This window comes from Phaethon lepturus, unplaced genomic scaffold (genome assembly GCF_000687285.1).
Source record: "Phaethon lepturus isolate BGI_N335 unplaced genomic scaffold, ASM68728v1 scaffold47562, whole genome shotgun sequence".
Lineage (NCBI taxonomy): Eukaryota > Metazoa > Chordata > Aves > Phaethontiformes > Phaethontidae > Phaethon > Phaethon lepturus.
In genome coordinates this window covers 3,150-30,976 of record NW_010526616.1, presented here as the reverse complement: position 1 = coordinate 30,976, position 27,827 = coordinate 3,150, and the positions used below count along the sequence as shown (strand labels likewise).

General features: G+C 42.2%; 2 protein-coding genes across 2 annotated transcripts; one reads left to right on the top strand and one right to left on the bottom strand.

Moving 5' to 3' along the window:
- Positions 1–444: 444 nt before the first annotated feature.
- On the top strand, positions 445–5,075 carry CST7 (cystatin F (leukocystatin)). Its single transcript, XM_010283107.1, has 4 exons — positions 445–564; positions 3,824–3,996; positions 4,327–4,443; positions 4,930–5,075. Exons 1-4 carry the CDS (start codon positions 489–491, stop codon positions 5,005–5,007), a joined length of 444 nt encoding a protein of 147 aa, XP_010281409.1. The 5' UTR covers positions 445–488; the 3' UTR covers positions 5,008–5,075.
- Positions 5,076–13,128: 8,053 nt separating this feature from the next.
- APMAP (adipocyte plasma membrane associated protein) lies at positions 13,129–25,086 on the bottom strand (the record flags this gene model as incomplete). The annotated part of the gene is made up of 8 exons (XM_010283108.1): positions 13,129–13,986; positions 15,088–15,280; positions 15,658–15,792; positions 16,247–16,421; positions 17,700–17,816; positions 19,887–19,979; positions 21,755–21,870; positions 24,970–25,086. Coding segments are annotated over 8 exons (1,156 nt in total), but the record flags the coding sequence as incomplete, so codon positions are not given.
- Between the last annotated feature and the right edge of the window lie 2,741 nt (positions 25,087–27,827).

Here is a 27,827-nt window from a genome sequence, read left to right as displayed (position 1 = left end):
CACATTAGAGGAAGCAAGGCACTGGTCCCTTCTTCTCTATCAGGCTTCTCCCCACACAGACACTCATATAGAACTCAAGAACCACATCCCCAGGACTCACTGCCCATTTCTTAGGGATTAAATTTCCCCATGAATCTTAAAGCACATGACTGTTACTCTCCTCAACCCCACACCACTTCCCAGTGTTACATGACACATATCTGACCATGCTTCTGCACAACCCCTGAGGATCATGAAGCAAAAGCCCCTGTCCTATGCAGGACTGGTGCTGTTATCACCCAGCCAGAGCTTCGTGGCTAGGCTTCAAGGTATGTAGTCAGCAGCAGGAGACAAAGTCTGCATCACAGCTGTGACGATTCAGGGGGTTTTAGGGTGATTTTTTTCTTTCCTCCTAGCCAATAAGAGCACTCAGAGAGGCACATCTTCCCCTGCAGGAAGCAGGGTGGTCACTCCTCTCGCTGGCAGGCTCCTCTGCTGAAGTGGTGGAGATGGCAGTGAACTTCGCCTGCAGCTTCACTGCACTTTGCTGTTTAGCACTCTGGAGCTTCACCAGGACTTCAGGTGGTAAGAGTGGAAAATAATTTATGTTTTCCTTGTGCTTTAGGTCCTGTGAGTACTGCTTTCTAATGCACTGGTAAATAACAGCCCGTCTCCAACTGCTGCCCATGCTGGCTCAGCACTGCAGGGTTCAGACTGCAGCTGAAAAATCCAGCTGTTTAAAAGACTTTCTCCCTTTGTAGTGAGCCATGTTACCCACAGACATCATCTAAGGATTTTAAAGTCAATGTAGTTTTAACTTATTTGTCAGTGTTTAAACTCTGCATGACCTTGATTATTAAATCTAAAGACTGTGGGTAACAATTTGACTGTTAAGTACAGATGGGCGCTTGAGTGCCGATTAGCTGACTTCAATGAAACATTACTCCGTATCCTTTCTTTCTTTGCTGAGCCAGGAAACTCTTGATTGCAGCTGGCCTTAAATCTTCAGAATGGGAGCTGCAGACAGGAGTGTTTTCTCTCTGAAGGTTTTAGTTCTACTTCAGTTTTACTTTGGCTCCCATACACAGAAAACACCAATGCACTCAGGGATGGTGTCTGGTTAGCCAGTAGCTTTTTGTTTCAGCTGCGGTTTCCTTTGGGGGTTGCAGAGGCATGCAGGAACTCTGCTGCATCTTAAGTGTAAAGATAAAGCTTAGCCTTGCCCCTACTAATAGGGAGGAGGTTTTGAAAGCACCTCATAGAAAAGAAAAAGCAACCTGTTGCAATCTGCATATTTGCTTCACTGCAGGCTGGGAGAGAGCATCCACAGGACTGCACGCTCATGCTGCAGGAATAGGGCCCCCACATTATTCCTCAAAGAGGAAAGAACGAGAGAGGCTCTTAATGCAACGCTCAGCTCTGCAAGAACAGCCCTCTCTTGCTTAATAACAGGCAGTTGCCTCTTAACTCAGAGCAAGAAAAGTCTACCCTACTAACCATCCAACAGAAGGAGGAGGGAGGGTGGATTTTTCCCTTCTCTCTCTTCCCATTTCCAAACCCAGAAGCAAGGATGGGGTCTGAAACACAAATGCTCTGGCCCTAAGCATCTCCCTGTAGAGCAGTAAGGGCTGTTTTCCCAGGTCATGAGATCACATCCTCCGGGCTTCTGAGTATTGTAGGTGCCTCATCATCCAGGCCTGGGTGGGAGCAAAGGGTTTCAACAATGCTGGTATGCCTAGAGCCCTGCACTGTTCTCTGACCCTCTGGGCCATTCTGCCTTGCTCCTGGAGTGGGGCCATCACCTTACAAACATTCAACTTTTTAAGGTAATAGTATTCAAGGGCCAACCTAAGGAAAGAAACTTGTCAGGAAAGGTTGCGGTGAAGAAAATCAGAACTACAGGTGCCTCACATCAAAAAGTTTCTGGGTTTTGGAAATACAGTGGTGCAAACTATTCCAAAGAGCAAAAGTGATTTCAGGCCAGTGTGCACACCATGCAATGACTACCTTGAACAAGAGTCAAAGCACATAATGAATAATGAATCCTAGCCTTGTGGAATCCGTCTTCCCAGAGGAAAACAGGGCTAAAGTTCTCCCACAAGGACTCAGTAGATTTTATACCCACTTTGCCCTGGTGTGAGTCGTTCTCAACACCAAGTTGCAATGCCTGGTGAGGTGAAACGCCTGGTACCCTTTGGTGAAAGCTGGGGCAAAAATATACTATATATAAAGATATACTGTATATATTAATATACTATATACTAAATATTCCTGGGTCTCTCAGCTGCCACCTGCAAGAAAACATGGGGATCATTAAAGTAGCTGGGGTATCAGCCAGGAAGAGATGTGAATTTTGACCTCCTTGGGTTGAGGAGGGATGTGGAACCAAGTCTCTCCTTTGCAGGTCAACACTTTAATCCCTGAGCAGTGTTACAAGGGGCTGTAGCAACTACCACCTGCAAGGGAGGATGTGATAGTCTAACTAGGACTTACATAAGCAACGTGACAACTGAATTTTTGCAGCTTCCTATGCTGATGATGGCATGTAATGCTGTTTGCTTTTGTTTTTTTTCAAGTAGACTGGATCACCAGATTGCCCCTCTCTCTTCTACTTGGGTTTGTCAGTCAGTACAAACTGGCTTAAATAAGCAGTCTATGCTCTGTGCTTGGCTGTTAGTGAGAGATCTAGCTGTGAAAAAAAACTGGAGGTGATAAAAATCTTGACTTTCACAGCAAATGTAGTACAAGCTCTATGTGCACATTTGTGTGCACATGCACACACATGCTCACTGCCTACACACACACAGCGTGAACTCCAAGGGCCAGCTCCTGCACTGGCAGGTCTTGGCATCAGCAGTGCCTGCATGGCACTTTGAGCAGGTTGAGGATTTTTTCCTCTTTGTATTTCAGAAGAAGGAAAATGGTGGGGAAGGCAAATGTAAAACAGAAGGAAAGAGTTATATCAACTGTAAGTTTCAAGCTTCTTTTACATTATTGAAAAAACAAGCAGGGCATGGGGAAATTGGCTACACAATCAAGTAATAAGGGCTGTGTGGAAAGAAGTGCTCAAACCTGAAAGCTTGTGGGTTCCCTCCACATGCCCCAATCTCCATTTCCTACACACCTTGCTCCTCCAGTTCATGGCTGTGATATTAAGATGGTCCTTGGCATTTGGGTCAGGGAAACAGCACTTCAGCACCCAAAGCAGTCTGTTCTGCAGGACAGTGGGGAGCTAGTCCAAGTACTGCCCCAGGCCCTTCCCAGCCCAGCTGGCAAACATGGACACCCTCTCCTTTGGCACCATGTAGAAGGAGGGTATCTTCCCCTACCTTTATCACCACCTAAATCCCCCTAAAATAAAAACCTCAAGATGCCATCAAAGGATTAAGGGGCAGTAGAAAAGACATACATCTGCAAGTCAAGCTTGGCATGCCAACTAAGAGCAGCAGGGCTCTGCCAGCTAGTGTTTGATATGTTATCAAAATCATACTGTACTCTGAGCAACATGGTCTAGCTTTATAAATAGATTCAAATTTAGGCCTTCTATGGGATGGGAGTCATACCAGAAACATTCTAAATAATGTTCATGATACCCTGGCTTCTTCTAAGTCAGTTTGAGCTCTGCTACCACTTCTAGCAGCATCTTTTTATGTCACCTCATTCAACAAGATTGTTTCACTATTTCAAACATATAAAGGAAAATTACTTTGTAATAGATGTGAGTAGAGTCCTTCTGAAACACAAGTGCATTGGACAAGAAGGTTTAGCATTAGTTCAGAGGGCTGAAGCTCTCACTGTTTCAGGTACCTGATGCGTTTTGCAGTCGTGTTTTGTGTCATTTCAGCTACATATGTACCACCACCTCATTCGACCATGAAACCTGGCTTCCCCGTCCCAATGAACACTGACAACCCTGGTGTTCGCAAGGCAGCTCGCTTTGGGGTTTACAGATACAACAACAGTTCCAATGACCTCTTCCTGTTTAAGGAATCACAAATAAACAAAGCCATGGTACAGGTAAGGAGCCCAGACTTCTGGTGGTCCTCCAAACCACTTACCTACCAACTGACCCTCCTACAGAGCACCCAAGACATGGGAGCCCTGATCCTCCTCAGGACTGCTATGCATGCCTAAAGATAAACAGCACATGTCCCTCTATCCTGTTCAGCTGCTCCACAGGAGGACTCTGGCCTCCTTTCCCCCATTCCACCGCCTAGTAATCCAACACAAAATACTTCAATCCACACCACCACACACAATTCACAGATGTAGCAGTTGATTCCTAGCCAAAATTTTGGCATCCCTTTCCCCTGCCCTTACTTTAAAGGAGGAAACTACTTTATCTAGATTGTCAGAGGGCTGAAATACATGCTCCATGTGGAAATTGGACGCACTGTGTGTGAGAAGAGGGAGCACTCCAGCCTGGATAGCTGTCACTTCCAGAGGAAAAAAAGCCTGCAACAGGTATGTGTCCACCTCCTTCAGGGTATCCAGTAACTGCAGGTGATTCTTGGCCATCTCTAGCTGTATAGTCACTTTCAGACCAGCTCTGCCATGTCCCCATAGATGTACAAGCCTCCTCCGTGCAAAGCCAGCTGGGGTGAGGCAGGGTTATCAGTATAAGCAGCATAGTACCTCTCATGCATCCAGGGCCAGCTCCCATCTGCAAGTTGAACTAGACAAAGCCATCTAGCCCATATTCCCAGGTAAATGAGTGAAAGTGTGCAGAAATAGAGGAAGTGCTAAATAGAGAGATTTCCTAGGTGGGGGAAATCCTTACTCAGGCTGTCCCACTATGATAGGATCACTTAGTAAACTACTAGTACTTTTCCTAGGATAAAGGGGGCAGACAAAAAGATGCTATTCTCTCCTGCCCCATCATGGCCCACAAGGCTGAGGACCAACCAGCAGCCACCTGAACTTTGTCACTAATTCCCCTTTTATTTGCAGATGCTGAGATGCTATTTTGAGGTCTGGATAACACCTTGGTTACACAAAGCCTATGTTCCTGTTGCTCTCTGTCACTGACTCACCTTTCCCCATGAAAGGCTAACTTACAGGGTGTGTACCACCATGAGTTTTCCCTTGCCTGGACTGTTGAGGCCACAACTGAAGTGGGGAATGGTTGTACATAATTGCCACAGTTGTTTTTCTCCCTGAGAAAGATGCTCAAAAGTGACAAAGAAAAACCCTGCCCTGACTGAATGTATTGCTATCCAGTTGTGTATCTGTTTTTCCAAAACTAAACTGCAGATGAGAGCATGTGTCATTCATTCAGTAGAGAGCCATCCATGTTTTGGCTGAATTTCCGAGCAGTGTGAACACACCCTGGAAGCTCTGTTGAACTTGCTTTATTCTGTGATGAATCTTCATGCAGCCATGATGTAAACAAGTCTAAACCACAGTGTAACTACAACACTGAGGAAGGCTTTACAACAATGGGATAATTTGCCTGGGGACACACACACACAAAGAAGTCTTAAGAGTCTCCAGTGCTAGATAAAAGGTTAGACATACCTGTCAGGAATGCATGAGGTAGAGTTGTTATTTCTTCAAGATGAGAGTATGGATAAGACTGTCTTGAAACACACCCATAGCCCAGAATGACAGTATAACTAGTGCTTCTACTTTCATAGTATAGATTAGCTTTTGATTGAAGGTCATCATTGTAGATGCCAAGGTGAATAAACCCAATCATTTCCAAAAGCATATTTTTGCTGAGGTTAAACAATGTAGTTTCATCCAGGTTAATATAAGACATTCAGTCTCTGGCTGACCACAGTTTATATTCAAGTTTAGTAGAATGATGGTCTTCTCTAGGTGGGCATCTACCATTCTTTCAGCCTTCACTCTTCATACATGGGCAGATTATTGCTTACAGTGGACTAAGGCCCTTATGAGGAAGGATTTGGGTAACTGCTCCCTTAAAACAGCAATAAAGTCTGGGCCCATGTTCAGTCATATACAGACCAGCACTTACAAATAGACAGAGCTCTGACCTAAGCTATGAAGAACACTTTCTTTCCACAAACTCTGCTTTTCCTCTGATAGTTTGTTGCCTTTCTGCAGCAATATTGCAACTCCTATTACTAGTGACACCCCCACTTTCAGCCTTTATAACAACCATTCAGCCAAGAAAGGCCAGTGAAGGGCTCCAGGCCAAGGTCCACAGATCTTAAGACAGATTAGATCTATAATAGCATAGCTGAGGTCTCTGGTCCAGGTAATCTCAAAGCAAACCTTTGCAGGCTAGGGAAGTCTCAAGTTCTGCTTCAGAAACATCACTTGTGATGAGCACCTGCAGCAGCTTAAATTCAGCATCCAGTGATGGAGAGGAAGCTGTGCTGCATCTTACCTTTGGGGGCAGCAGTCTCTTAGCTGGAAAAAAGAAGTGCTCAAAAGAAACCTCCAGAAGGGCCACAGACAGAGGTAGTGTGGTGCTACATTCATCCATCATACAAGCCACCACTGACAGCCTGATGCCAAAGACAAGGAAAAAGAAAGCCCTCTGTGGTGGCTCAAGTTGTCCACAATGCATGAAAGCCAAGCCACAGCTAAGTTTGTAAGAGGGCAAGAGGAGCCAGGAAGAGCTGCTCTCCAGCTCTCAAAGGGGTTAGCAATGGTCTCAATCCCTCTTCCACTTCAGCTGCATGCTCCACACAGTGCCAAGGGCCTCCTTCAGCTGTCAGGTCCAGACAATCTGGGCCCAGAACAGGCCAGACAGATCCATATTTCTTCCTTCAGCCAGCAGGACAGCCTGGTGCTCTGTAACAGAAGTCATCAGCCTTTCCAAATGCCACAGGGAGTCAAGAAGGCAGCACACAATTAGCTTAGGTCTGTGCAGAGATTCATGCAGGCAGTAAGCACACCACAGAACAGTATTGCATGTGTGACCCTTCAAGCCCCTGGCATAAAGGGCTTCATCTCTCCTCACCAAGTCAATTCCCCATTTGTTAAAGAAACAAAAGTTAAAGCCATGTGAACCTGGCATCATGCAGGCTGACAAACCCAACATACTCTTGCTGGTCTCTCAAGGAAAATGCAACAAGATCGTTTGGACATCTCTGTCCAAACAGGCTTGTTTGGGAGCATGTTTCTCATAGAACTGTTGCCAAAATTTACTGCAACACAAATGAGCTCATTGCAACCAGTGCAGTGGGAAAAGGAGACAAGTACCTTCTGAGAAAGACAGGTTAGCCTTATGTTTACAGCTGCAGCAAAGTGGTTACTGTAACATTACAATACGAAAGGTAAATCAGAATTGCAGCATCTATCATCCCCCCCCAGGCAGATAACAGAGTTATCATGAGCACCAAAGAAAGGAGCAGAGCTAAAATCAACTGAGATCTTTGTACCACTTCAGAGCACTTGGCTCAGGAATGATTTGGGCAATTAAAGACTCTTGCATCAGGAGGACACCACTAGCACTGACCTAAAGAACTGCAGCTAAGTACTGTTTAATCACAATGACATGCAGCAGTCAAAAAGCCAATGTCTCTGTCCTCTGCATCTTTGCTAGAATTTACAAGGTTAACTGTTCACCTATTCACTCCAGGCAGTTCATATGGTTGCAGAGCCTGCTGAGGCTCTGGCATCTATTCTTAGCTACAAAGGCAATTAAATAAAAATAAATATTTCTAGTAAAGATTTAAGGCATAAGGAGAGAAGACAAAGTTGTTCCTGCCAGCCCCAGATGCTGGAGAAAAAGGAACAATCCCAGCAGTGACATCAAGAGCTTCTGGGATAACCAAAGCTAGTGCTTCAGAGGTATGGGTTCATGCAGGAGTGTTACAAACAACCTGAAGGAACAGCTTCCTTCAGCTGCAGATCTCTCTCCACTGCTGGAAGCACTGGGTTTGGTGCATGAGATAGATAGATACTTGCCTGGCTCATCTGCTTATAAGGATACTTAGCCTCATCTGAACAAGAGTTCCCTAGCAGTCTGCAACATGGAGGGACTGGCTGCACACTGAGGAGACCTCTATGCACACAGTGCTACTCAAACCAAGCTAGCCTGAGTTCCACAAGAGTTTCACAGTGCCCAGTGATCCTCAGATGGAGATCTGCATTTGCTCAAAAGCTTTGCTATAAAAGTATTTCCTCTCACACTCCCACTTTTTAAATTGCATAGGAAACAAACTGCCTGCCACCAAAATATACAGCATTGCTGACTGACAGACTTCCCATTTTGCATTCTCTTCACATCAGCAGCTCCACATTAAGGACCTGGAAGGCCTTATACAACTCTATAGCAGTTGTATAGAATTTCACAATCTGACTGACTTCTAGGACCCACTGACAGTTGGGGGAGTCATGCATGCAGCTGCACAGAATGAAGGCACAGTTTAACTGGCAGCAGTGAGATAAGGAGACACCACTTCTGCTGGCTGGGAGGAAAAAACTTGTATACAGCTACCTACAATCTCTTACTGCTAAATTTTTCAGTCCCTACCTCAAATAAAGCAGCAAAAATGGGATGCCCCATGTGCTTATTCTTTTACAGCACTGTTTTCTAACAAGCTAGATGAGAAGGTCCAAGTGTCAGCATTATCAGATCTCTGTTGTGATCATGGAGCAGACAGACCCAGAAGCTTAGGAGGTCATTATCTCATCTGCAAAGGTTACTGCCACAAAGCAGACCCAGATTTAAAGGAATTGGGTTTACACAAAGGCTTCGCAATCACTTTCATCTGCTGTTTACATTGAAATACCAACCTTTGCATAAAAGTGTCAGGGGCATATATGAGTTATCTTACAGCAGCTCTACTATAGGGGAAGTTTGCTCCAGAAAAGGGACAGGGCGGTCAGCTGTGGAGTAGCATTTTAAATAGCTTCAGCAAAATCTTCTTGAAACTTGTGCCCTGCAGAAACATCTGTTCCACCAACAAGACAAAACAAAACAGATCTTTAAAATGCACAGCTGTGGTATACTCCAGTTCCTTTTCCTTAGGCTGTTTTACTGCAGGGTTTTATGTTAAAGCAAAGATTTCCCTAAGTCCTTCCGGAGACAGGGCACTTTTCTCCCACATGCCACAGTCTGTCCCAAAAGAAGCTTGGGTATGATACAGGGAGCACACTCAGGCTCCTCTGGGAGGTGTGCAGAGAGGGTTTCCTCCCTTCTTAGGGAACCACAACCCCTTTTCTCCTGCCACCAAAAAAACAATCTTGTCCTGACTTTTGATACTGCTGCAAATGCTCCTGCTTCTTCCAGTGGGGTGATGTGTCTACACTAGAGAAAAGCCAGCCTCAGACCTGCAAAGCTGTCATGTTCCTGCACTGATACCATCAAGACAGAAGACTTGTTTTTCTTCCAAGCCTGACTTTTTCTAGCTTTCCCCATTGCTCAAGGCAGCTGTGTCACTATCCATCTGAAACTGTAACATGCAACTGACTCACACTTCTGTGGAAGCAGAATAGGCCCGTAAAAGCAGTCTTCACCTGAGCACCAGGAGGAGTTTATGCCATTGTGTTCATTACACAGGCATTTTAATGCTGCTGCGTTACTCTGGGAGGACTGCATTTGAGGAACTGTCAGGGATTAAAAGCACCTGAGCTTCTATGAAAAGACCATTATTAAGCACCCCTTATGCTGAGTAATGGAAGAGCTGTGTGTCAGTCAACGTGTTTCATCCAAGTTCTACAGCAGAGCACTCCAGTTCTGCATACAAAGGATGGACTATCAGGATCCAACACAACACCAGGAATGGGAGCCAACACCATCTGAGCTCAGGAAAGGCACTCCTTTCACACTCTGCAGACTTTGGGTCTCCTTGGACTGGAGGTATGCAGACCTTGCATTCAGATACATGTCATAAGATCCTTAAGCTGCCCAGTGACACCTCTACCGCTACTGCAGTTCCACCCTGGTCTCCCACCAATGTTGCAGCCATCATGACAGTAATTGGCCTTCTTTCAATTTTAGTGGCTGTGGAGGCATCGTCAGTGTTGGGCCAGACATCTCTCTCACCAGAAAGCATCAAACATACTGACTTTCTCCCAGACCTTGGCACGTCACATGCCACCATGCTATGCTGCTTCAGGCTGAGCTCTAACTTGCAGGGCCAAGCACAGCACTGAAAAACCTTGCAGGCAAGTTTCAGGGTACTATCAAAACACAGGAGACAGCCAGATCACCTTCCTCTGAGGAAAAGACTGACCCTGCTCATTGCAGAGGGGTTGGACTAGATGACCTTTGAAGGTCCCTCTCAACCCAAACTATAATATGATTCTATATTTATGTCCATAAAGCTCCAGCTAAAATGGAATGTTAAGGTTCTTATGACAAATGAAATACTAGTGGCCTGGTTAAGCAGCCTGTCATCAATACAAAGATTGTTGCTTAGAATGATACTAAGTTGTGCGAGGTACCACAGTTTACATTTGGTACTTTACAGACTTCAGTGATCTTTATTTTTTTCTAAGGGAACTGCTGACTGACTGGACCTGTACCCAGTGAACTCTCTCTATTTGTAGAGGCTGGACAGACAGGCTTTATTCATTCTGAGAAATGAAATTCAGAAGAACTGCACACTCTGTCCAAAGGCTTAACCTTTAGACAAACTCGTTTAGACTGACAGCTATTCAGTTACTTTCCAACAAAGCACAGACAAGAACAATGAAAAATTTCTATTGCCTGAGGTGGACAAAATGGCAGGCCCGGCAAGACATCAGAAACTATAAAGACTTTTATCAGCACAAATTTCTGCTTGCCTCTGAACCCTACTCCCAGAATTCACCTCCTGCCCTCATTGCAGAGCCTGCTTTTTGTCTGCCGGAGTGATTTCTAATGTGGCTGCAGCTACAGGCCCACTCTTCACAGCTGGAGAGGTCTGGCCAGCAAAGAATCCACACCACCAGCCAGAAAGGAGAAGTAGTTGACTGAACTCCTTGAGACGCCAGAGTCAACAAAGAACCAAAGTGCCCAAGGCATCAGCTGAACTTCCTCCGTGCTACAGTGCTAGCCTTCACTGCTGACTTGCTGGATTTTATAGGCAAATTGCTCCCCACAGAAAGACTCCTGTGCAGACAGCTCCAACATCTTCATCCAGCCTCCTTCCCTGACTGTGGCACTTGGCAGAACAACCCTCCCTGCTACCACAGGAGTAAGAGGAGCGCTCAGAAGGGAACAGCCTTAGTGAATAAGGGCATTAGACATCTTCAGGTTAGGGGAAGATGCTTTTGGACTTCAGTTCTGCCATGATTAACCATTTCTAGCCTTTTTGTACCTGCCCCTGAGATACTTATGCCTGGCCACTGTCTGTCAGTTCAGACTAGACCGCTCAAAAGTCACACCAGACAAAGCCACACTCTGTTAGATACCTCTCCTATTTGGCATTTTCTCTTCCGCTTCCCCGAGAAAAGCAAGTCATTCACATGACCTCTGGGTCTGCTGTACTTGCTACAAAGCTCAGAGAGAACTAAAAAAGACAAGAACTTTTGAGTGGGACCACAGGATCATCAGTGTACTTACTTAGTCTCCAACAGTGGCCAGGAAGGAGTGAGGGGGTGGAAGAGTAGAAAAAGGATCAGAACCAAAAAACTCCCAAGAGACAACTCTTCATATGTCCTATCCCTCTTCAGCATCATCAGCACTACAACTTATTTTCTTTCCCACTTCATAACTTCAGGGTAAGAATTAGTCACACAAAAGCCGTCACATTTGACATGCCAAAACAGCTGAGGTCCACTTCACTACAGAAGACAGCACAAGTTATTCAGTTATATACTTTGGCAAATGAATCACTAGAAGTAACTATGCAACAAAAAAGCAATGTTGTGCTTGCCCCAAGGTTACCAAAGCACCAGCATGAAACAAGCCCCACAACAGACTTGCTTTTGCAACCTCAATTTAAGATCCCATCAAGTTCGACTTTCATATCCCACCAGAATGGGACAAATAGCTTCAAGGGCTGGCAGAGCAATGCTAACCAGATGCTGTTTAAAGAGCCTGCCCTGTGCTGGGTTTTCCCAGAAAGAGACATTGCAAGCATGTCCCATTCTCAGCCCTTCTTCACAGTTCCTGTAGCAACAAGTCTGTCCCGCCCCCAGACAGGTCACACTTCTCCAGCCTTTCAAAGTTCTCACAGTACCACTCCATCTCTGTCCACAAACTATTAAGATAGAGCTCAGCTGGACCAAAGGTCAGACCCTGTAGCAACTCATTTACTAGGCTTCTTTTGCCTCTTACAGAGCTCCCTCCCAAATCCAGTAACCACCGGGTCAAGCAAAAGGGCTTGCAGCCCCTGGCCTGTACAGGAACAAGTCAGCCTGATCCAGCAACCATCAGCTACTTGCCACAGGACTGCTGCAGCCTGGTAGTAACACAGAACAAGGTGACAGAAGCACTGACAAAAAAAATCACTGTCATTTGTATATCCTTCCATTAATAAAGATAAGCACAGAAGGCCAGTGAAAGCAGATGACATTTTTAACATCATCTTCCCCTTCTCTGGTGCTTTTCATTATATATCAAGCAAATCTTGATTATTTCCTTTTCAAAGGTGAAGAAATTGAGCAATAGTGTAAGTTTATGTTTGACTATCACCCAGTGGCCAAAAAAGAGAAAGCAGCAAAGTATTCAACCCCAAAGCATGAATCAATCCACTAAACCACACAGCTGCTGAAGTAAGCCCTTTAGTTCTTCAAGATGTAAAACCTCTTATTTAAAATGTAACAGCACAGCCTTTCCTTTGTAGTAGCTGACAGAAAAGCATTTACTGGATTTACCAAGCAGAGTATCTGTTAACACAGGAAGTAAACCATTTCCTGGAGATTCCAGAAAGTATCCATGAGCTACTACCACATTCCAAGGTTTTCCACCAAAGCCTTCCTCATCCACTGTTACTAGATTTTACAGGGGCCCTTTCAGTCCACATCCATCTTCAGACACCAACCTTCCCCAAAATCTTACCAGTTCTCCATAAAAAGCTTGCTGAAGAGGATTTCCTGCAGCTGGCCCTCTTCCCTCCCACATCTCTCAGGAATGGCCACCTTCATAATGAACAGGAGACTTAAAGGACCAGCTAAACACGGAGAAAATACTACAAGCGATCCTTTTTAAACCCGCTGGAACTGGTCTTTAATAACATAGAAAAATGCAACTTTCATTCATCATCTGACTACAATGTTATAAAGAAACACAGGAGTCCACAGATAATGATCAAATTTGATTATGTATGTTAATTAACAGCTAATTGTAGTGTCTGATGTTGATTACACAGGCTGGAATTGAAGAAACCCAAGTGGTATAACTAGATTTTTAGGCATGTTCTGGATGTCGCTGCCTCTACCACAGCACCATGGTGCAGCATTAGAACATGCACTGTAATGACTCCTAAACAGGAGGTTACAAAACAGAAATAAACACATGCGAGACATCCTCTTCAATCCAAATCATACACAATTAAATTCCATACATCACAAATCCTTCCAGTGTAAGAAGACATACAGTTGCATTAAAGGTGACAGATGATGTCTGTTTAAGACAACTCCAAACAGGGCTGGGTGTGGAAAAACAGTGGATTTTCTTTAAGGAGCACATAACCGTATGAAGATGCCCCATCATACTCCTCAGATATTAATAATTATGCATGCCAACTCCAAAGCAAGAGCAGTCAAATCAAGGAAGAGGACAGGTACAGCATGCTATACATTTTCACATGGCAACAGAACAGTGCTACTGCACATTAACAGACTGTCTTTCACTTTTTGTCTTTGGTCACACACTGCCTCAAGCACATGCTTCCTTTGTACCTCTGGAGTATTAAAGAACAGTGGCACTTCATCATGGATGGACAGTTAAACATGCTGAAGATTAAGTCTGCAAATAAACGGAGACCGGAAGGAGCCCAAGTAAAGATATCCATTGTGCTCATGTGCCTCACTAACATAAGCTACCGTCACTCCATTGGGATCATGAAAGCTTCTTCTGTAGGATCCTGTCTCACTAAGTTCAACAACAAGGCTATATTTAGGCACAAACTTTGTCACAGTTTCCTGACTCAGCAACTAAAAGAAAAAGAAAAAAAAAGAAAATTAACAACAAAAATTGTGTTCTCCAAAATTACATCTCAGACACTTACATAGTCAAAGACCACTCCACACTCCTTGGAAGAAGCAGCTAAGAACATAAGCACAGATTTTGAGTAAACACTATTACACTGGCTTAACACATTAACATCTGAAAAGCCAACTTTAACAAAAAAAAAAAAAAACAAAAAACAAAAAAAGATCAGCAGAAGCATACTGTACTCCAGCACTAGGCTGAAAGGACGTCCACGCAGGATACATCAGCTTGTTCTGGTGCAGTTAATGCCAAGCAGCAGACATCATGCGCTGCTCCCCATAGCATCAGTTTAAGGCTCCTGCACTGCACCAGGAGAGAACAGGTTTTACAGGCACAGCACAGAGCTTGTTTACCTGAAATGGCATTTCCATCCTAAACAATGCTTGTTGGTTTGGTTTTTTTTTTGAGAACGGAAGTATTTTCAAGTTTTTGCATTGTTTAAAAAGCACCATGCCATTTCTTTAGCATCAGATATCCCTTAAAAAATACATTATTCTTGCTCATCCTCATCCTAAAGGGAGGTGTGACATAACAACAGGCATATTGAGTCAGAACAAAGTGTCACCTAGCAGTGTACATAACATACACAGTGTCTCCCAGGATGCCTAGGGTAGTTATTAGAACAGGTCAGACTTCCCAAATGCTCTCTGGACACCTGGCAATAAGTGATTTAGGCACTTTGGGTACAAAGGTGAAGTCTTTACATATCCAAATGTAGATCCTGTGTTGCTGCATGGCTAGGGCAGAGATAGTCTCTTCTCTCCTGAGATCAAGATGGAAGGCAACTTAAGAAGTGTGTACCTGCTACTCAGAGAAGCAAATGGTAGCTTTACTACCCATGAATATATAAGGACTGTTCTACTTGGGGACAACCACAGCAGTTTTAACCATGGTGCTAAAAAAAATTTTTAAATCTTCCTGTGAAGAGGAAGAAACAGGACAAACAAATATTTATCACTTTCATTCCTATACTAAAGGTCATTTTTTTTAATTCTTTTTTTTTTCTTCTTCTTTTTTTTTTTCTTCTTTTTTTTTTTTTTTACCTTAAATATCATCCTTTTAATCCATGGTTTTTCAGACAAGAAATCCAACAAAGAAAATCCAGGGTTGGGCCGGACAGCTGACATAGCTACCCAATATCCGCCAGAGCTGCTTAACCTGATATTATCTGGAAGACCAGGCATGTTCTCAACAAACATATCTGCTCCACCTTTCATCAGCCCAGACACATAATACCTGAAAGTTATAGACATTAGGATTAGGACATCTTAACTCAAGCAGTCTAAGTAATAAACAAACATCCCAAAAGGAATTAGCTTTAAAAAATAAAAAGAATGGGTTTTTTTTCCTTATTTTGGTATGGGGAAATACGGGAAAGCACATTCCTCAGAAAAAGTCAGCTTACTCCACTATGCTCAAGGAGCCCATGATGGAAAGATTATGCAGTCCAGTTGTTTACAGTGAAAGATAAAATTTAGTATTGAGCAAGGCCACCTTCTTTGCCATTGATAGCTAGGCATGAAGAGAGTGTAGGGTTTCTTTGGTCATTCAACTCATTTATTTAAACAATCTCTAAACAAGAATAGTAATAATTTCAGCAAAGTTATACTTACCTCCTGATTCTAGCCATGGTTGTCTCCTGCACCAAGACAAAGTCTTCTGCAGGGGAAAGCTGGACACCATTGGGAAACCTCAGCCCTACCATTAACACTTTCACTTCTTTTGTTACTGTGTCATATTCAAGCAGGCTAAAAAGAAAGTGTTATACATGGTTTTGAGTGAATACAAATATTTATTCATCTTGGTTTCATTCTCCAGGTATTCTATCTTCTCTCACATGCACTTCACCTAAGTTAAAAAGGCAGAATAGCCAGGAAGCATTTGTTTATAAACACAGGAGAGATAACTAAGCCACTTGAGATTGGCAGCATTCATGAAGGATTTAGGCTGAACGTAATGCTAACACCTTCCCTATTAAAATTGATGTTACACGCAAGTCCTCTTGAAGGAAAAAGAGGACTCATTTATTTCACTGCAGGTCTCATTAGCAACATCCACACATTCTCTCACCCTCTCCTGGGAAGTGCAGAGTTTGCACAGGTGGTTTATAAAGAGAAAAAACTTGAAGACCAAGAAGTGGTGATGTCCATTCCTACAGCTGAGCTTACAGTAAGTTAAATGCGTTGGGAAAGAGATACTTGCCGTCCATCATCTGTGCCTTCCATAATCAAGAATAAGTAGTCTCGTCTTTGCCATTTGCTACTTGAGTCAGTGAAATAGATTTTCCTCCCATCCCGGGTCACTGTAAGATCATTCACAAATGACAACTTCTGACCTTCAATTAGTGTTTTGGTTGACACAAGCATTTTCATTTCACCTGGTTATAAAAAGAAGAAAGAAAAAAGAAAAAAAGACACACAAGACAAGCTTTTGTGTCCTGCCTTGGAAATTAGTTAAATACTAACATGAAATTAGCAGGCACTTGACATTTTTTCCATTCCTGCCTCTGTTAAGTAATAAGGTTTTGGGTTCAAATGGAGCAACTCAACACCAAACATGAATGACCAGGAGAAAATACTCTTCAGGAAAACTGAAACAGTAGATGATGTTCCCTACTGATAAGTGCCAGACTGTTCACATTTTTGAAGCTCATATGAAACTGAATGCAAACTCAGGTCCCAATCTTATAGAAGGATGCTGGCAAGCCAATCCCTACTCCTTCTTTCTCCATAAATCTGTAGGAACAGAGTGTAGTACTTTTCAAATATTAAAACATCATCAGGTTCACTCAAATGCTCTGACATGTATTACCAAGTAAATTATTAAGGTCAAATTTGTAAAAATTAACCAAAATCGATTGAAGTAATCTTTGGGCATGGGGTTTGGGTTTGTTTGCTTGTTTTTGTCATGACTGAGCCAATATGGCAGCTGTCTGCCATCAAGAGGAGAGACCTTCATCATACCCTCCCAGAGCCACACAGTCTGAGGCCTTCAGTTACATCTCACCTAGCACTTGGCTAGCCTCCCCCTCCCCACCTGAAGCCAATTTGTAGATCTAAACTGTCAGAAAAATCAGCCTTATATGAAAGCAACTATTGCTTTCTGACAGCAGAGCTCCTAAAACTGAAATCTGGCTCAGGGACATACAACAAAGGGGACGATGCAACATGACCTTTCTTAGCAGGAACAAGCCACTTTATCTTCAGCCACACCAAAATACATCTTTCTTCACTTTCTATAGATTGGGTTTATAGGAAAGTTGAGAGCCACACAGCAAAATCAAGGCAGAAGCAAAAGTACAGTGAACATGACAAAAAGTTTATGTAACAGCAATATATTTTTCCCCCCTTTATGAAAACTGAAACAGCTACACAGAGCTTTATTCATGGATCCTGAAGTATCAATTTTGACAACCAAAAGCATATATCACCAGAAAATAAGCCACTGGTAACTGATCTAGACAGACAGATACAGAGAGGAAATGACTGCTACAAGAAAATAAATATCAAGTTCTTGCACGGCATATTTCATCCAGACAGCTCCAAATAACTTTACAAAGGCAGCAAGCATTGTTTTGCCTGCAGTGTCTGGCAAAACTGCAAATGAAGCCCATATTTGTCAAGTGGAAGAGAACTTCTGAGCAGAAAAGTCATACCTGTACCAGGATTAACTTCATAGAGTCCATAATAAGCATCTGCCACAAAAAGTGTGTTATTTGGCCCCACTCTGATGCCAAGTGGTCTTCCACACATTGGCTCATCTTCACGGGTTCCTTGGGAAACAATTTTAAAATGGTTTTCCAAATAGAAATAAATACAAGGCATTTAGGCTACCTACATAGGTCAAACTGTAGCTTAACAAAACTCTACAGCCAGCACCACACATATTCATTAAAGAAATTATTCTTACTTTCCTAAGTGTGAGTGAAACAGATATCCCCACATTTTCACCAGTCTAGAGATAATCATATGATTTACGAGGCTGGTAGATCGCTAACAGCTGTCCTGAGTAGGGCTGAAAGTCAGAAAATTTGATTTAATTAAATGCTGCTTCTCAGAAAGAATCAGTTTTACTGTGGGTTTCTTTTTCTTTTATTTTTAAAATAAAATAAAATACATGCACATCTTGGAACTTTCTTTTTCTGGAAAGGTCCAGCGCTGTCATGAAATAGACAGTTTCTCAAGACACAGAAACTGAAGACTTCTATATGAGGAGGAAGGGGAATACTGCAAATCTGCAAAATTTGTCTACTTCAGTCTTGAAGAACTAAGAACTTCAGAACATCTGTAGTTTGAAAGATTAGCAAGAGAAACTTCTGGAGAAGGTAGTCAGCTACAGCCTTTCCACTTTCCTCTCCGATTCAAGGAGGGCAAGACGAAAGTCTAAGCTCCCCACTACCTCTCTGGCCCCAAAGAAATAGGGCAGCATAATCTTCCCACCTCTCCCAAGCTGTATAAGTCTAATGGAAATGAGCAGTGGAAAGGTGATTCTTCATACTCATCCCAACACACATTCATGCCTAAGCAGCAACTGGAAGTCCAGCTTCCTATCAGCTGGCAGCAGACTTCATTGACTGTTAGCGCCAAGGTTGTCCTACCGTTAGGACACTTACACATGTCAGGCAGCATAGAGTGCTTCCAAATAAGTCCAGAGCCTAATCATGTGAACATCCACATAAAATTACATAGCTAAAATGATTAACATATCAATGCGAGCTACATAAAGACAGCAACAGTTCCTGCCCGCAACTTCTGTGTAACCGGCAACCAGCGCAGGGCTGCAGAACCTCATGTAAACTTCTACAGTGTTACTGCAAACAAAACCACCCACAGTCCCAAAAAACACCAGCCAGGCTTCTCAGATTGCCCAGGCAGTACTGAGATGGCCAACGTTAAGCTTCCCAATAGAAATGGTTCTGTTAATAAACAAGTTACTACCAGTTTTTCCTCACTCAGCTCCAGAAATCTCACTAAATGAAGCAAATATGGGGTTCAGAAAGACGTGTGGAATTCAACAAGAAATAACTTCAATTTAGCGGTGAGAAAACAGAAATATCATGACGAATGGAAGATCTCTGCTAAAGCGGGTGCAGTCATCACAAACCCCCACTGTACTTACGAACAGGGGAAGGGAAATTAGTGCAACAAAATGCAAGGCAAAATTCTGTAGAAGGGAAGGTGATATCTATTTTCAAAAAATCTTTAAATAAGTTGATCTTTCCCACTCACACATTATCTCAGAGTTCACTCACTCACACTTTTTTAGGAGTCCTCAGTTTTTATGGGGTGGCCCTTCACCTCAGAATCTTGCTGACTTCAGCTTCCATAAATATTAGGCCAGGTTGCTGCCCATTTTTTTTCTTGTTTAGGATATGTGCTTTTTCTAGACAGACTAACAGGAAAAGGAATGTTATTTGTGATGCACTTCAATTTTGTTTTCCTCTTGGTGTTAAGATGCAGGATCTTCTACTGACAAGTCATCCATGCTGCAGCCTTGCAAGAGTACAGGCCTTGTAGTCATGACAAAAAAACCCGCATTCCTAAATTTTACTGCTGGGAACACCCCCCACATTCCTAAATTTTACTGCCGGGAACGATGTCTTTTGTTATAAAGGGCACCCATTCTCATTCTTTTGGCCCTTTGCTCTGCTGTTCCTTCCAGTGCATATATACATATTTCCACTCATACTTCATTCATACAAATATATTAACATTTCTGTTACAAATCTCTACAGAGGAAGATATGCACTAGTATGAGCAATCCAGATAGAACACCAGTTTAATCAACACAAGCCCTGACCCAGATGTTTTCAGGTACACTATGTTCAGGAGCTGTCACTCACCACAAGCACCATGGCCAATTCTGGCTATTGTTTGTATTTCCCCATCTTCAATTTTTATAATCTTCCCATCAGCTGTCCCAGTAAATAGCACATCTGAAAAAACAACTGGTGTGATTAGCTTGATCACAAAACTGTAGTGGCAAACATCCTTCTACTAGCATGAAGTAGAATTCATGTTTAAGATACAGTAAAGTAACAAGTTGTCTTCAGTCATAGCAAAAGACTAAAGAGGGAAAGCAAAAGATGAAGGCAAGTAAGAGTATTTGGTTAGATTTGATCCAACTCAAAAAGAAGCAGAAGGGTTTAAGCCTTAGGAGTTATGAATATATATATGAAATATATATTTTTAACCCATAAGTGGGACAAATCCTTGGTTAAAGGTGGACATAACTTAATGGCTAGTCATTGGATTGATCCTTTTGGGCAAATTTCTACATCATCATAAATTGTGATCAGGTGCTGCATCCACCTTACCACTCTTCAATGAAAAACTGACTAGATAAAACTTCTCATTCTGATATAGTCCACACAGGCTGATGGACACCTGCCAATGCTCATATTGTTCTGGAGAAGAATTATAAAAACCATAGCAATTGAACAACCACACAAATCAAAAGCATTGCAAAATTACTGTATTCATGCCCAGTCATGCAATAGCATAAGGCAGATTCACTGAGTACAAACAGCACACAAACTCTTCCATACAACCAAATTAAATGAAAGACTATTGGATTAGTAGAGTCCATTGCTTGGACTTTTCCATCTCCAATTTAACTGAAGTGTGCTAATTACACTTTTAAAGGGAATAAGAAAACTTCAACATTTATTCATACAAAACTTATTTCCAGTCAGGTTGATTATTTCACCTATAGGTCAGTAGTCCCTTGCAGGAAGGTTTCCTTAAAGACTTTCCAATGAGACTGACGAAACTAGGTAATAGAAAAGAATCAGTGGCTTCAGGTAATCACTTTAGCCCATTGTTAACAGAGATAGGTAGAAAAAGCATAATCTGAGGAAGGAATTTACAGTATTCTCGATGGGTAAAATAATTTTAAAAAATAGTTTACTAATTTATTATAAGATATAGCAGAAGGAAAATAAAATTATATGGCTACTGAGCACCTCTTGTACTGAAGGATGTTTCTTGCAACTCCCACACCCTTTCCTTTTCACATTAAAACAGTCAAGGACTCATGTCAAGAGTAGTTTCTAACCTTACCTCCCTTCAGAAGGCACAGGGAACACGCCCTGCACAAAGCTGGTTTCCTACTAAGTGGGTGTCATGCCATTACAAGTCTAGCCACCTCATTAAGAAACTGCTCAGAAGCAGCATGGGTTTGTGATTTGGGGAGAATACACCTGCCATAAGAGAGAAGGATAGGATGGCGCCTGTAATGCATGCAACAGCACAAAAATGTAACTATGCTACTTATCAATTTGAGATACTTTTTTCTGTCATATAAGCAAAAATTAACACCACAAAATTCAGCTCCCTCAGAGGCAATGAGCATTCTAAGAGTAGGTAGTACCCTGCAAATATTAATTCCCAGTTAAGAGCTAGTCAAATGAAAAATGTGACCACTTCCTCCAAACACACATAGCCCCTGACTACATTGCTGATGCTTTTGGTCCTGGAAGACAGGGATTTTTAATTTGGCAATAAGATTTATTTTATACTGGGGAAAGAGGGAAAAAGAAGTATATAGCAGCCAGGTTTTGCTGCATTACACAATTATTTTTTCACAAACCTGCATATTCAGAGTAACTTCCAGAGTTTGTTATCTAAGAGCTCTATTGCTGAACAAACCCTTACCAATGGAGCAACATTTAAAGATGCTTCTTTAAAAGCGTATTTTGTCAATGCTTACCCCCAATATTGACAATGGACTCTGGTCCGACCAGCTGATTTTCCCATAACCGCTCAGCTTTTCGTAACTTGATATTGGGCTCTAGCACACCTGTCAGGAGGGGAGGTTCCTTCAAACTGCAAAACAGAACACAGACCTCATGATCCTTTGCACAAATCTGCAAACACTCTTGAGCAACATATTGGATCATTTTTCTCCTAGTCTGCCAACTCCTGCAAACCTGACCTATGCTTTACATACAGGATATTCAAAAAAGAAAACACAGCTGACAAACTGAAAAATTTACTCTTGTTCATCAAAGATCATAATTTTCTGGTTCTGCTAATCAGAAAAGTTGCAGTTATGTGTTCCTAAGATGTATCTGGAAATCTATACAGCTTCAAGTCCAGCAACACATTCCCAGTTCGTCTCTTTCTTACACAAAGACAACCGATTTCTGCACTGCCACAACACAAAAGAGTAACTACTTTCTTACTCAGCTGAATGAGTTGTTTGTACTAGAATATTTTTCCTGAGTAGACATACGCAAATTTCTATGCAAAAAGGTTTTAAAATTTAAAAGCCCAGCATTTTACAATACACTGAGATCTGACACTCTATAGCATTTTCATCACAGATAAAGAATAATTTTAAATTACTAATTAGCACACAACTAGGGAAAAAAGTGTTCCAGTAGTTTGAGCACACATGCTTTCATACCATCTTAAAACATATACTCTCGTTCATGACTTCAATGTATTCCCATAGAGAAAGACCAACTAAAAGGAGTAAGTTGCACACAAACTTAAAAAAAGGTATTGAACTGAAATCTCAAAATGTCCAAGTAAGGTCCAATCTTGCAAGCCCTTATTCACATAAATAGGCAGGTTCAAGCCAACTGGAGTTCCAAGCAACTACAAAGATATAAAGAAGAGAAGTAGTAAGATGCCTACACAGCTTCAACTTAAAATACCAAGCTCCAAAGCGCTGTGCTTCAAAACCAGCCTCAACTGTGCTGACAAACTCGAGTATGTTTCAGTCTTTTGGGTTCTTAAAAACACACACATAAGCCACTTCAGTCTCCAGGACTTAAGGATTTCAAGTTATTATGAAAAGCTGCATACATGCCCAGGGTCGTAAGCTCATTAGGTGTTTATTCACAAGAGTATGCTAAAGCTTCCTAGGCCAAGTTTTGAAATAATTTTTCAATTCTTTTTTTTTAATAACTCCTTGTATGGCCATAAGCAAATGCCTTCCACCTGCAGAATCTTAAAAAGATGAGTTTTGACTACAAAACTTGCCCAGGTTCGCAGGATCCAGGACCTATTTATTACCAATCACGTTGCAACTCTAATGCTCATATGGTGAAAATCATTACAATTTCTAGAGCTTCAGGGACTGGAGGAAAAACCCAACTGTAATTGTAAACTATAAAAGCCATGACAATTGAGGAAACAGGTTCACAACACAAATAATTCAGAAGGAGAGAAAAATACATACTTTTATCTGTCTGGTTACAGACAGCAAACTGTCCTTTAAGTATGTATTACTGCAGTGGCAAAGCCAACTGAATTACCAGCTCCTGTCCACAGAAGTTTTACAGCAGAGCTGCCTTCACAATGCTAACACAAATTTGTTTTCCATCCCTTCTTCCAAGCATTACAGAGTTTCAGATGAGGATAGCAGGCTTCAGATAAGGAACTCATTTGCTGGACAGTTTGAGCTTTGGACAGTTGTGTTTGCAAAGAGAAAATCCTCCCTGGGATCAATATTATCCAAGACAGGCTCATAGAGAAAGAACTCAAACCAGAGTTGCAGGAATTTCACATGGAGTTTGACAGATCACATATGCTTTTTTCTCCTCTCTCTTATTCCTCATTATTTCCAGTGGCTTACAGGAATGACATCACTATTGGCAAACGAGATTTATAAGTGGTTTTTCACTGAAGGGATTGATTCAGAAAGCATCTACCTCCTTGAGCTTTTCCAAAACACTTCATAAATATCACACAGAATCATCCTATCTATTGTACAGACTGGAACCACTTCTTGCAGTGAAGCTAAGAAGCTAATTAAGAATGTACAGCAATATAAGCCAGTCATTTGTGCAGGAAGAATAGTTATCCCAGTCTTGTAAAAGAGACTTAAAAGTAAGAAATGTAAGCATGCAGAATACTGTAACCCTGGACAGTTTCTGTTTCTTATTCTGGACCAGAATAAGACCAGGACTATATAATAGGAAAAACATTATAGACATCTTATTGGCTTTCAGAATTACTGTTTAGTTGCGATGTATTTCAGGGAATTGGGTTTTTTTCAACCCAACCACAGCAGAACACATTTCATTATGATTTGCAATAAGGCAGGTTATATCTAATAGCCTAATGGCAAGACTTCTAAGTACCACCCTATCACATTAACAGTTTCTTTCAACTCTAGAGATATTTACAGTGTTGTTGTTCCTTTTTATTAAGGAATTATCAAGTTGATCATAAATATTCAGCAGATTGAGCATTTTCACTTCCTTCAAAATGCCAGGAGCACTAAACAGCTTGACACCACCCTATGCTAGCAGTGAAAGCATTTCACACACAACTTCTCCCAACACAGGTCACATCTTTTCACATATTGGATTCACTGTTACACTATACGTTTTATACAGTCCTCAATTCAGATGTCTGTGAATTCAGACAAGGCAGAAATCACCTATCTGCACTGGTTTAGGAGATCTGCATTTAAATATATTTACATCACCATATGGTTCCACTGGTACAAAGCACCAGATCAATCCAGTCAGGTCATCCATTTCAATTTCCAACCTCAGAAAAACAGTCTCTCTTTGACAGAGCTATAACAGCAGGGGTACAGCCTGGTCCTTAGTGAAAATGCAGTTCTTGTCTCGCAGAAGGCAAGAGTGCGTGTAAGTAATCAGAAGCTCCACTGACAGCTTGGACACCAGAAAATAGTTTTCAAGATTAATGATCAAAGAAAGTAATTCAGCTCCTTCAGTGATCAGTAGTGACACACAACTGCACAAGAGAGCTCAGAAACAGACTGGGTATGCAAAGCAAGCCATGGCAATAGATAATACTGCAATCACTCCTCAATTTCTTAATCCAGTTAGAACCATTTTACACAGTTGATTCTTGTTTGCTAAAAAAAACAAACAAACAACAGAACACATATGAGAAATTACACTTTAATAACATTTATTTCAAAACAAAGCAACAATTTACCTTATAGGCTGAGGGTCTATAGGACATTCCAGTAGAACAGTTACTCCAAGCAAGGGCACAGTTAGAGATGCAGCTAAAGTCAAGAAGGTAACACGGAACACCTTGCTGCTGTAAGCACTGACAAAACCAGACAAGAAATAGGATTAACATGCTAAGCTGTTTTAAGATATAATAGTCTTTAAAAATTCTTTAACAGCCTGTTTTCTTGAAAAAAGGAACCAGAAATACTTTTGCCCAACCATCATCATGAATGACCTTTACAGTCCACTTTGAAATTTTAGGATAAGAATTGTGGTGAATGGAGTTAAATCCAGTTGGTGGCTGGTCACAAGCAGTGTTCCCCAGGGCTCAGTACTGGGGCCCGTTCTGTTTAATATCTTTGTCAATGATCTGGAAGAAGGGATCAAGTACACCCTCAGTGAGTTTGTAGATGACACCAAGTTGTGCAGGAGTATTGATCTGCTTGAGGGTAGGAAGGCTCTGCAAAGGGATCTGGACAGGCTGGATCGATAGGCCAAGGTCAATTGTATGAGGTTTAATAAGGCCAAGTGCCCAGTCCTGCACTTCAGTCACAACAACCCCATGCAACACTACAGGCTTGGGGAAGAGTGGCTGGAAAGCTGCCTGGCAGAGAAGGAGCTGAGGCTGTTGGTTGACAGCCGGCTGAACATGAGCCAACAACATGCCAAGAGCATCCTGGCTTGTATCAGAAATAGTGTGGCCAACAGGACTAGAGAAGCCCCTACAGGAGAAACACTGAGGTGCTGGAGCATGTCCAAAGAAGGGCAACAAAGCTGGTGAGGGGTCTGGAGAGCAAGTCTTCTGAGGAGCGGCTGAGGGAACTGAGGTTGTTCAGTCTGGAGGAGGCTGGGGGGAGACCTTTTGCCCTCTACAACTACCTGAAAGGGGGTTGTGGCAACGTGGGTGTTGGTCTCTTCTCCCAAGTAACTAGCGATAGGTTGAGAGGAAATGGCCTCAAGTTACGCCAGGGGAGGTTTAGATTGGATATTAGGAAAAATTTCTTCAACAAAAGGGTTGTCAAGCATTGGAAGAGGCTGCTCAGGGAAGTGGTGGAGTCACCATCACTGCAGGTATTTAACAGATGTGTAGATGTGATACTTAGGGACATGGTTTATAGTGGTGGATGGACATGGTTTATAGTGGTGGACTTGGCAGTGCTACGTTAACAGTTGGACTTGATGATCCAACCTAAATGATTCTACTATTCTAAGAGAAAGGGATATTTATCCAGATATTTATCAGCATACTGGTATCACATGAGACAGAGTAATTCTCATGTACAGGTTTCATACATGCTACAAGTTACAGCTGACAAAAAAAAAGATAGGGGGAAGGTGATGTTGTTTGCTTGTGGTTTTTTTTTTTATCTTGATCTTCAGTTTTGGCAATGGTTTCCATCCCAGCATCAGCATCATTTTTTGGATGAAAAGTTCAACTAAAACAACAAATGTTAGAGGAAGTAACATGAATACTTGCTTAACTTAGTAAACACTGGTTTGAAACTCAAGTCCCAGCACAAAAAAGAAATTAAGTATCTTCTACTTACCCATCAAAATACACACACAAAAAAGTAAAAACTGTTCTTCCACAGGAAAAAAACAGATTTTGTTGTCAACAAGTTTAGAGGCATCAATCGGGCATTCACAGAGGAAAACACAGAGCCATGCTCAACAAATCCTAACCTTGAACTGGAAAAGCAGCTCCCACAATTTTAGCTACTCTGAACCACTCACAGGCACAAAGCAGCTAGTCTCCTTGCAGTATCAATTAAATAAAGGCAAACAGAGCCTGATGGTTCTGCATTAATCCTTGGACCACTTCCACTGTTTTGTCCTTCATTAGCCAATGATCCAGACAGTAGGAAGTATGAACTACTGCCCAGAGCACAAATATCACAACTGGGGAACTAATGACATGTACTTGCAGTACTCATATCAGCATCAAGGTAACGTTTGGGATTATCAACTGGAACAGCAAGGACAGAACTAGGCCTGGATTTGATCACTGCTTGCACGCACAATGTACAGAAGTTGGAATATTCATAATCCATCACAACTCTTTCCTGACGGCACAACTGCTGCCAGCCCCTCTCTTCTGGCAACAGATGTAGGCAGTTAGGATGGAAGCCTGCCTCTGTTTTCCCATCCCTGCACATTACCAAATGGACCATCACAAGCCGCCACACAAATTACCAGGCTGTGACAAGGCAACTGCTACAAGGATGCTGACAGACTGCCATGACAAGAGCTGCTGCTGCTAGCTCAAAGCCACAGACAGTTCAGCCCACTCCAAGAAGTGTTGTTAGCACTGCTGCTGTTGGTCACCAAACTCTCCCCAGATCCCCCAGGGCACTCACCACCTGAGCCTACTTCCTTTCCACCAACATGCCCAAGTATTCCTGCTCTCAGATATATTAAAAAATAAATTTTATTTCACAGCATCACAGCATAATTAAAGTTGGAAAAGACCTTTAAGATCATCAAGTCCAACCATCAACCCAACACCACCATGCTCACTAAACAATGTCCTAAAGTGCCACGTCTACACATTTTTTTAACATTTCCAGTGATAGCAACTCCACCACCTCCCTGGGCAGCCTGTTCCAATGTTTGATGACTCTCTCAGTAAAGAATTTTTTCCCAATATCCAGTCTAAACTTCCCCTGACACAACTTCAGTCCATTTTCTCTCTTTCTATTGCTAGTTACTTGGGAGAAGAGACACACCACAACCCCTTTTAGGCAGCTGTAGAGAGTGGTAAGGTCTCCCCTCAGCCTCCTCTCCTCCAGACTAAACAACCCCAGTTCCCTCAGCTGCTCCTCACAAGACTTGTTCTCC

Coding starts and splice junctions, on each gene's coding strand:
- CST7 (XM_010283107.1), top strand. CDS start 489: ATGGCAGTGAACTTCGCCTGCAGCTTCACTGCACTTTGCTGTTTAGCA. Junction 565..3,823: donor CTTCACCAGGACTTCAGGTG/GTAAGAGTGGAA, acceptor GTGTCATTTCAG/CTACATATGTACCACCACCT. Junction 3,997..4,326: donor TAAACAAAGCCATGGTACAG/GTAAGGAGCCCA, acceptor TACTTTATCTAG/ATTGTCAGAGGGCTGAAATA.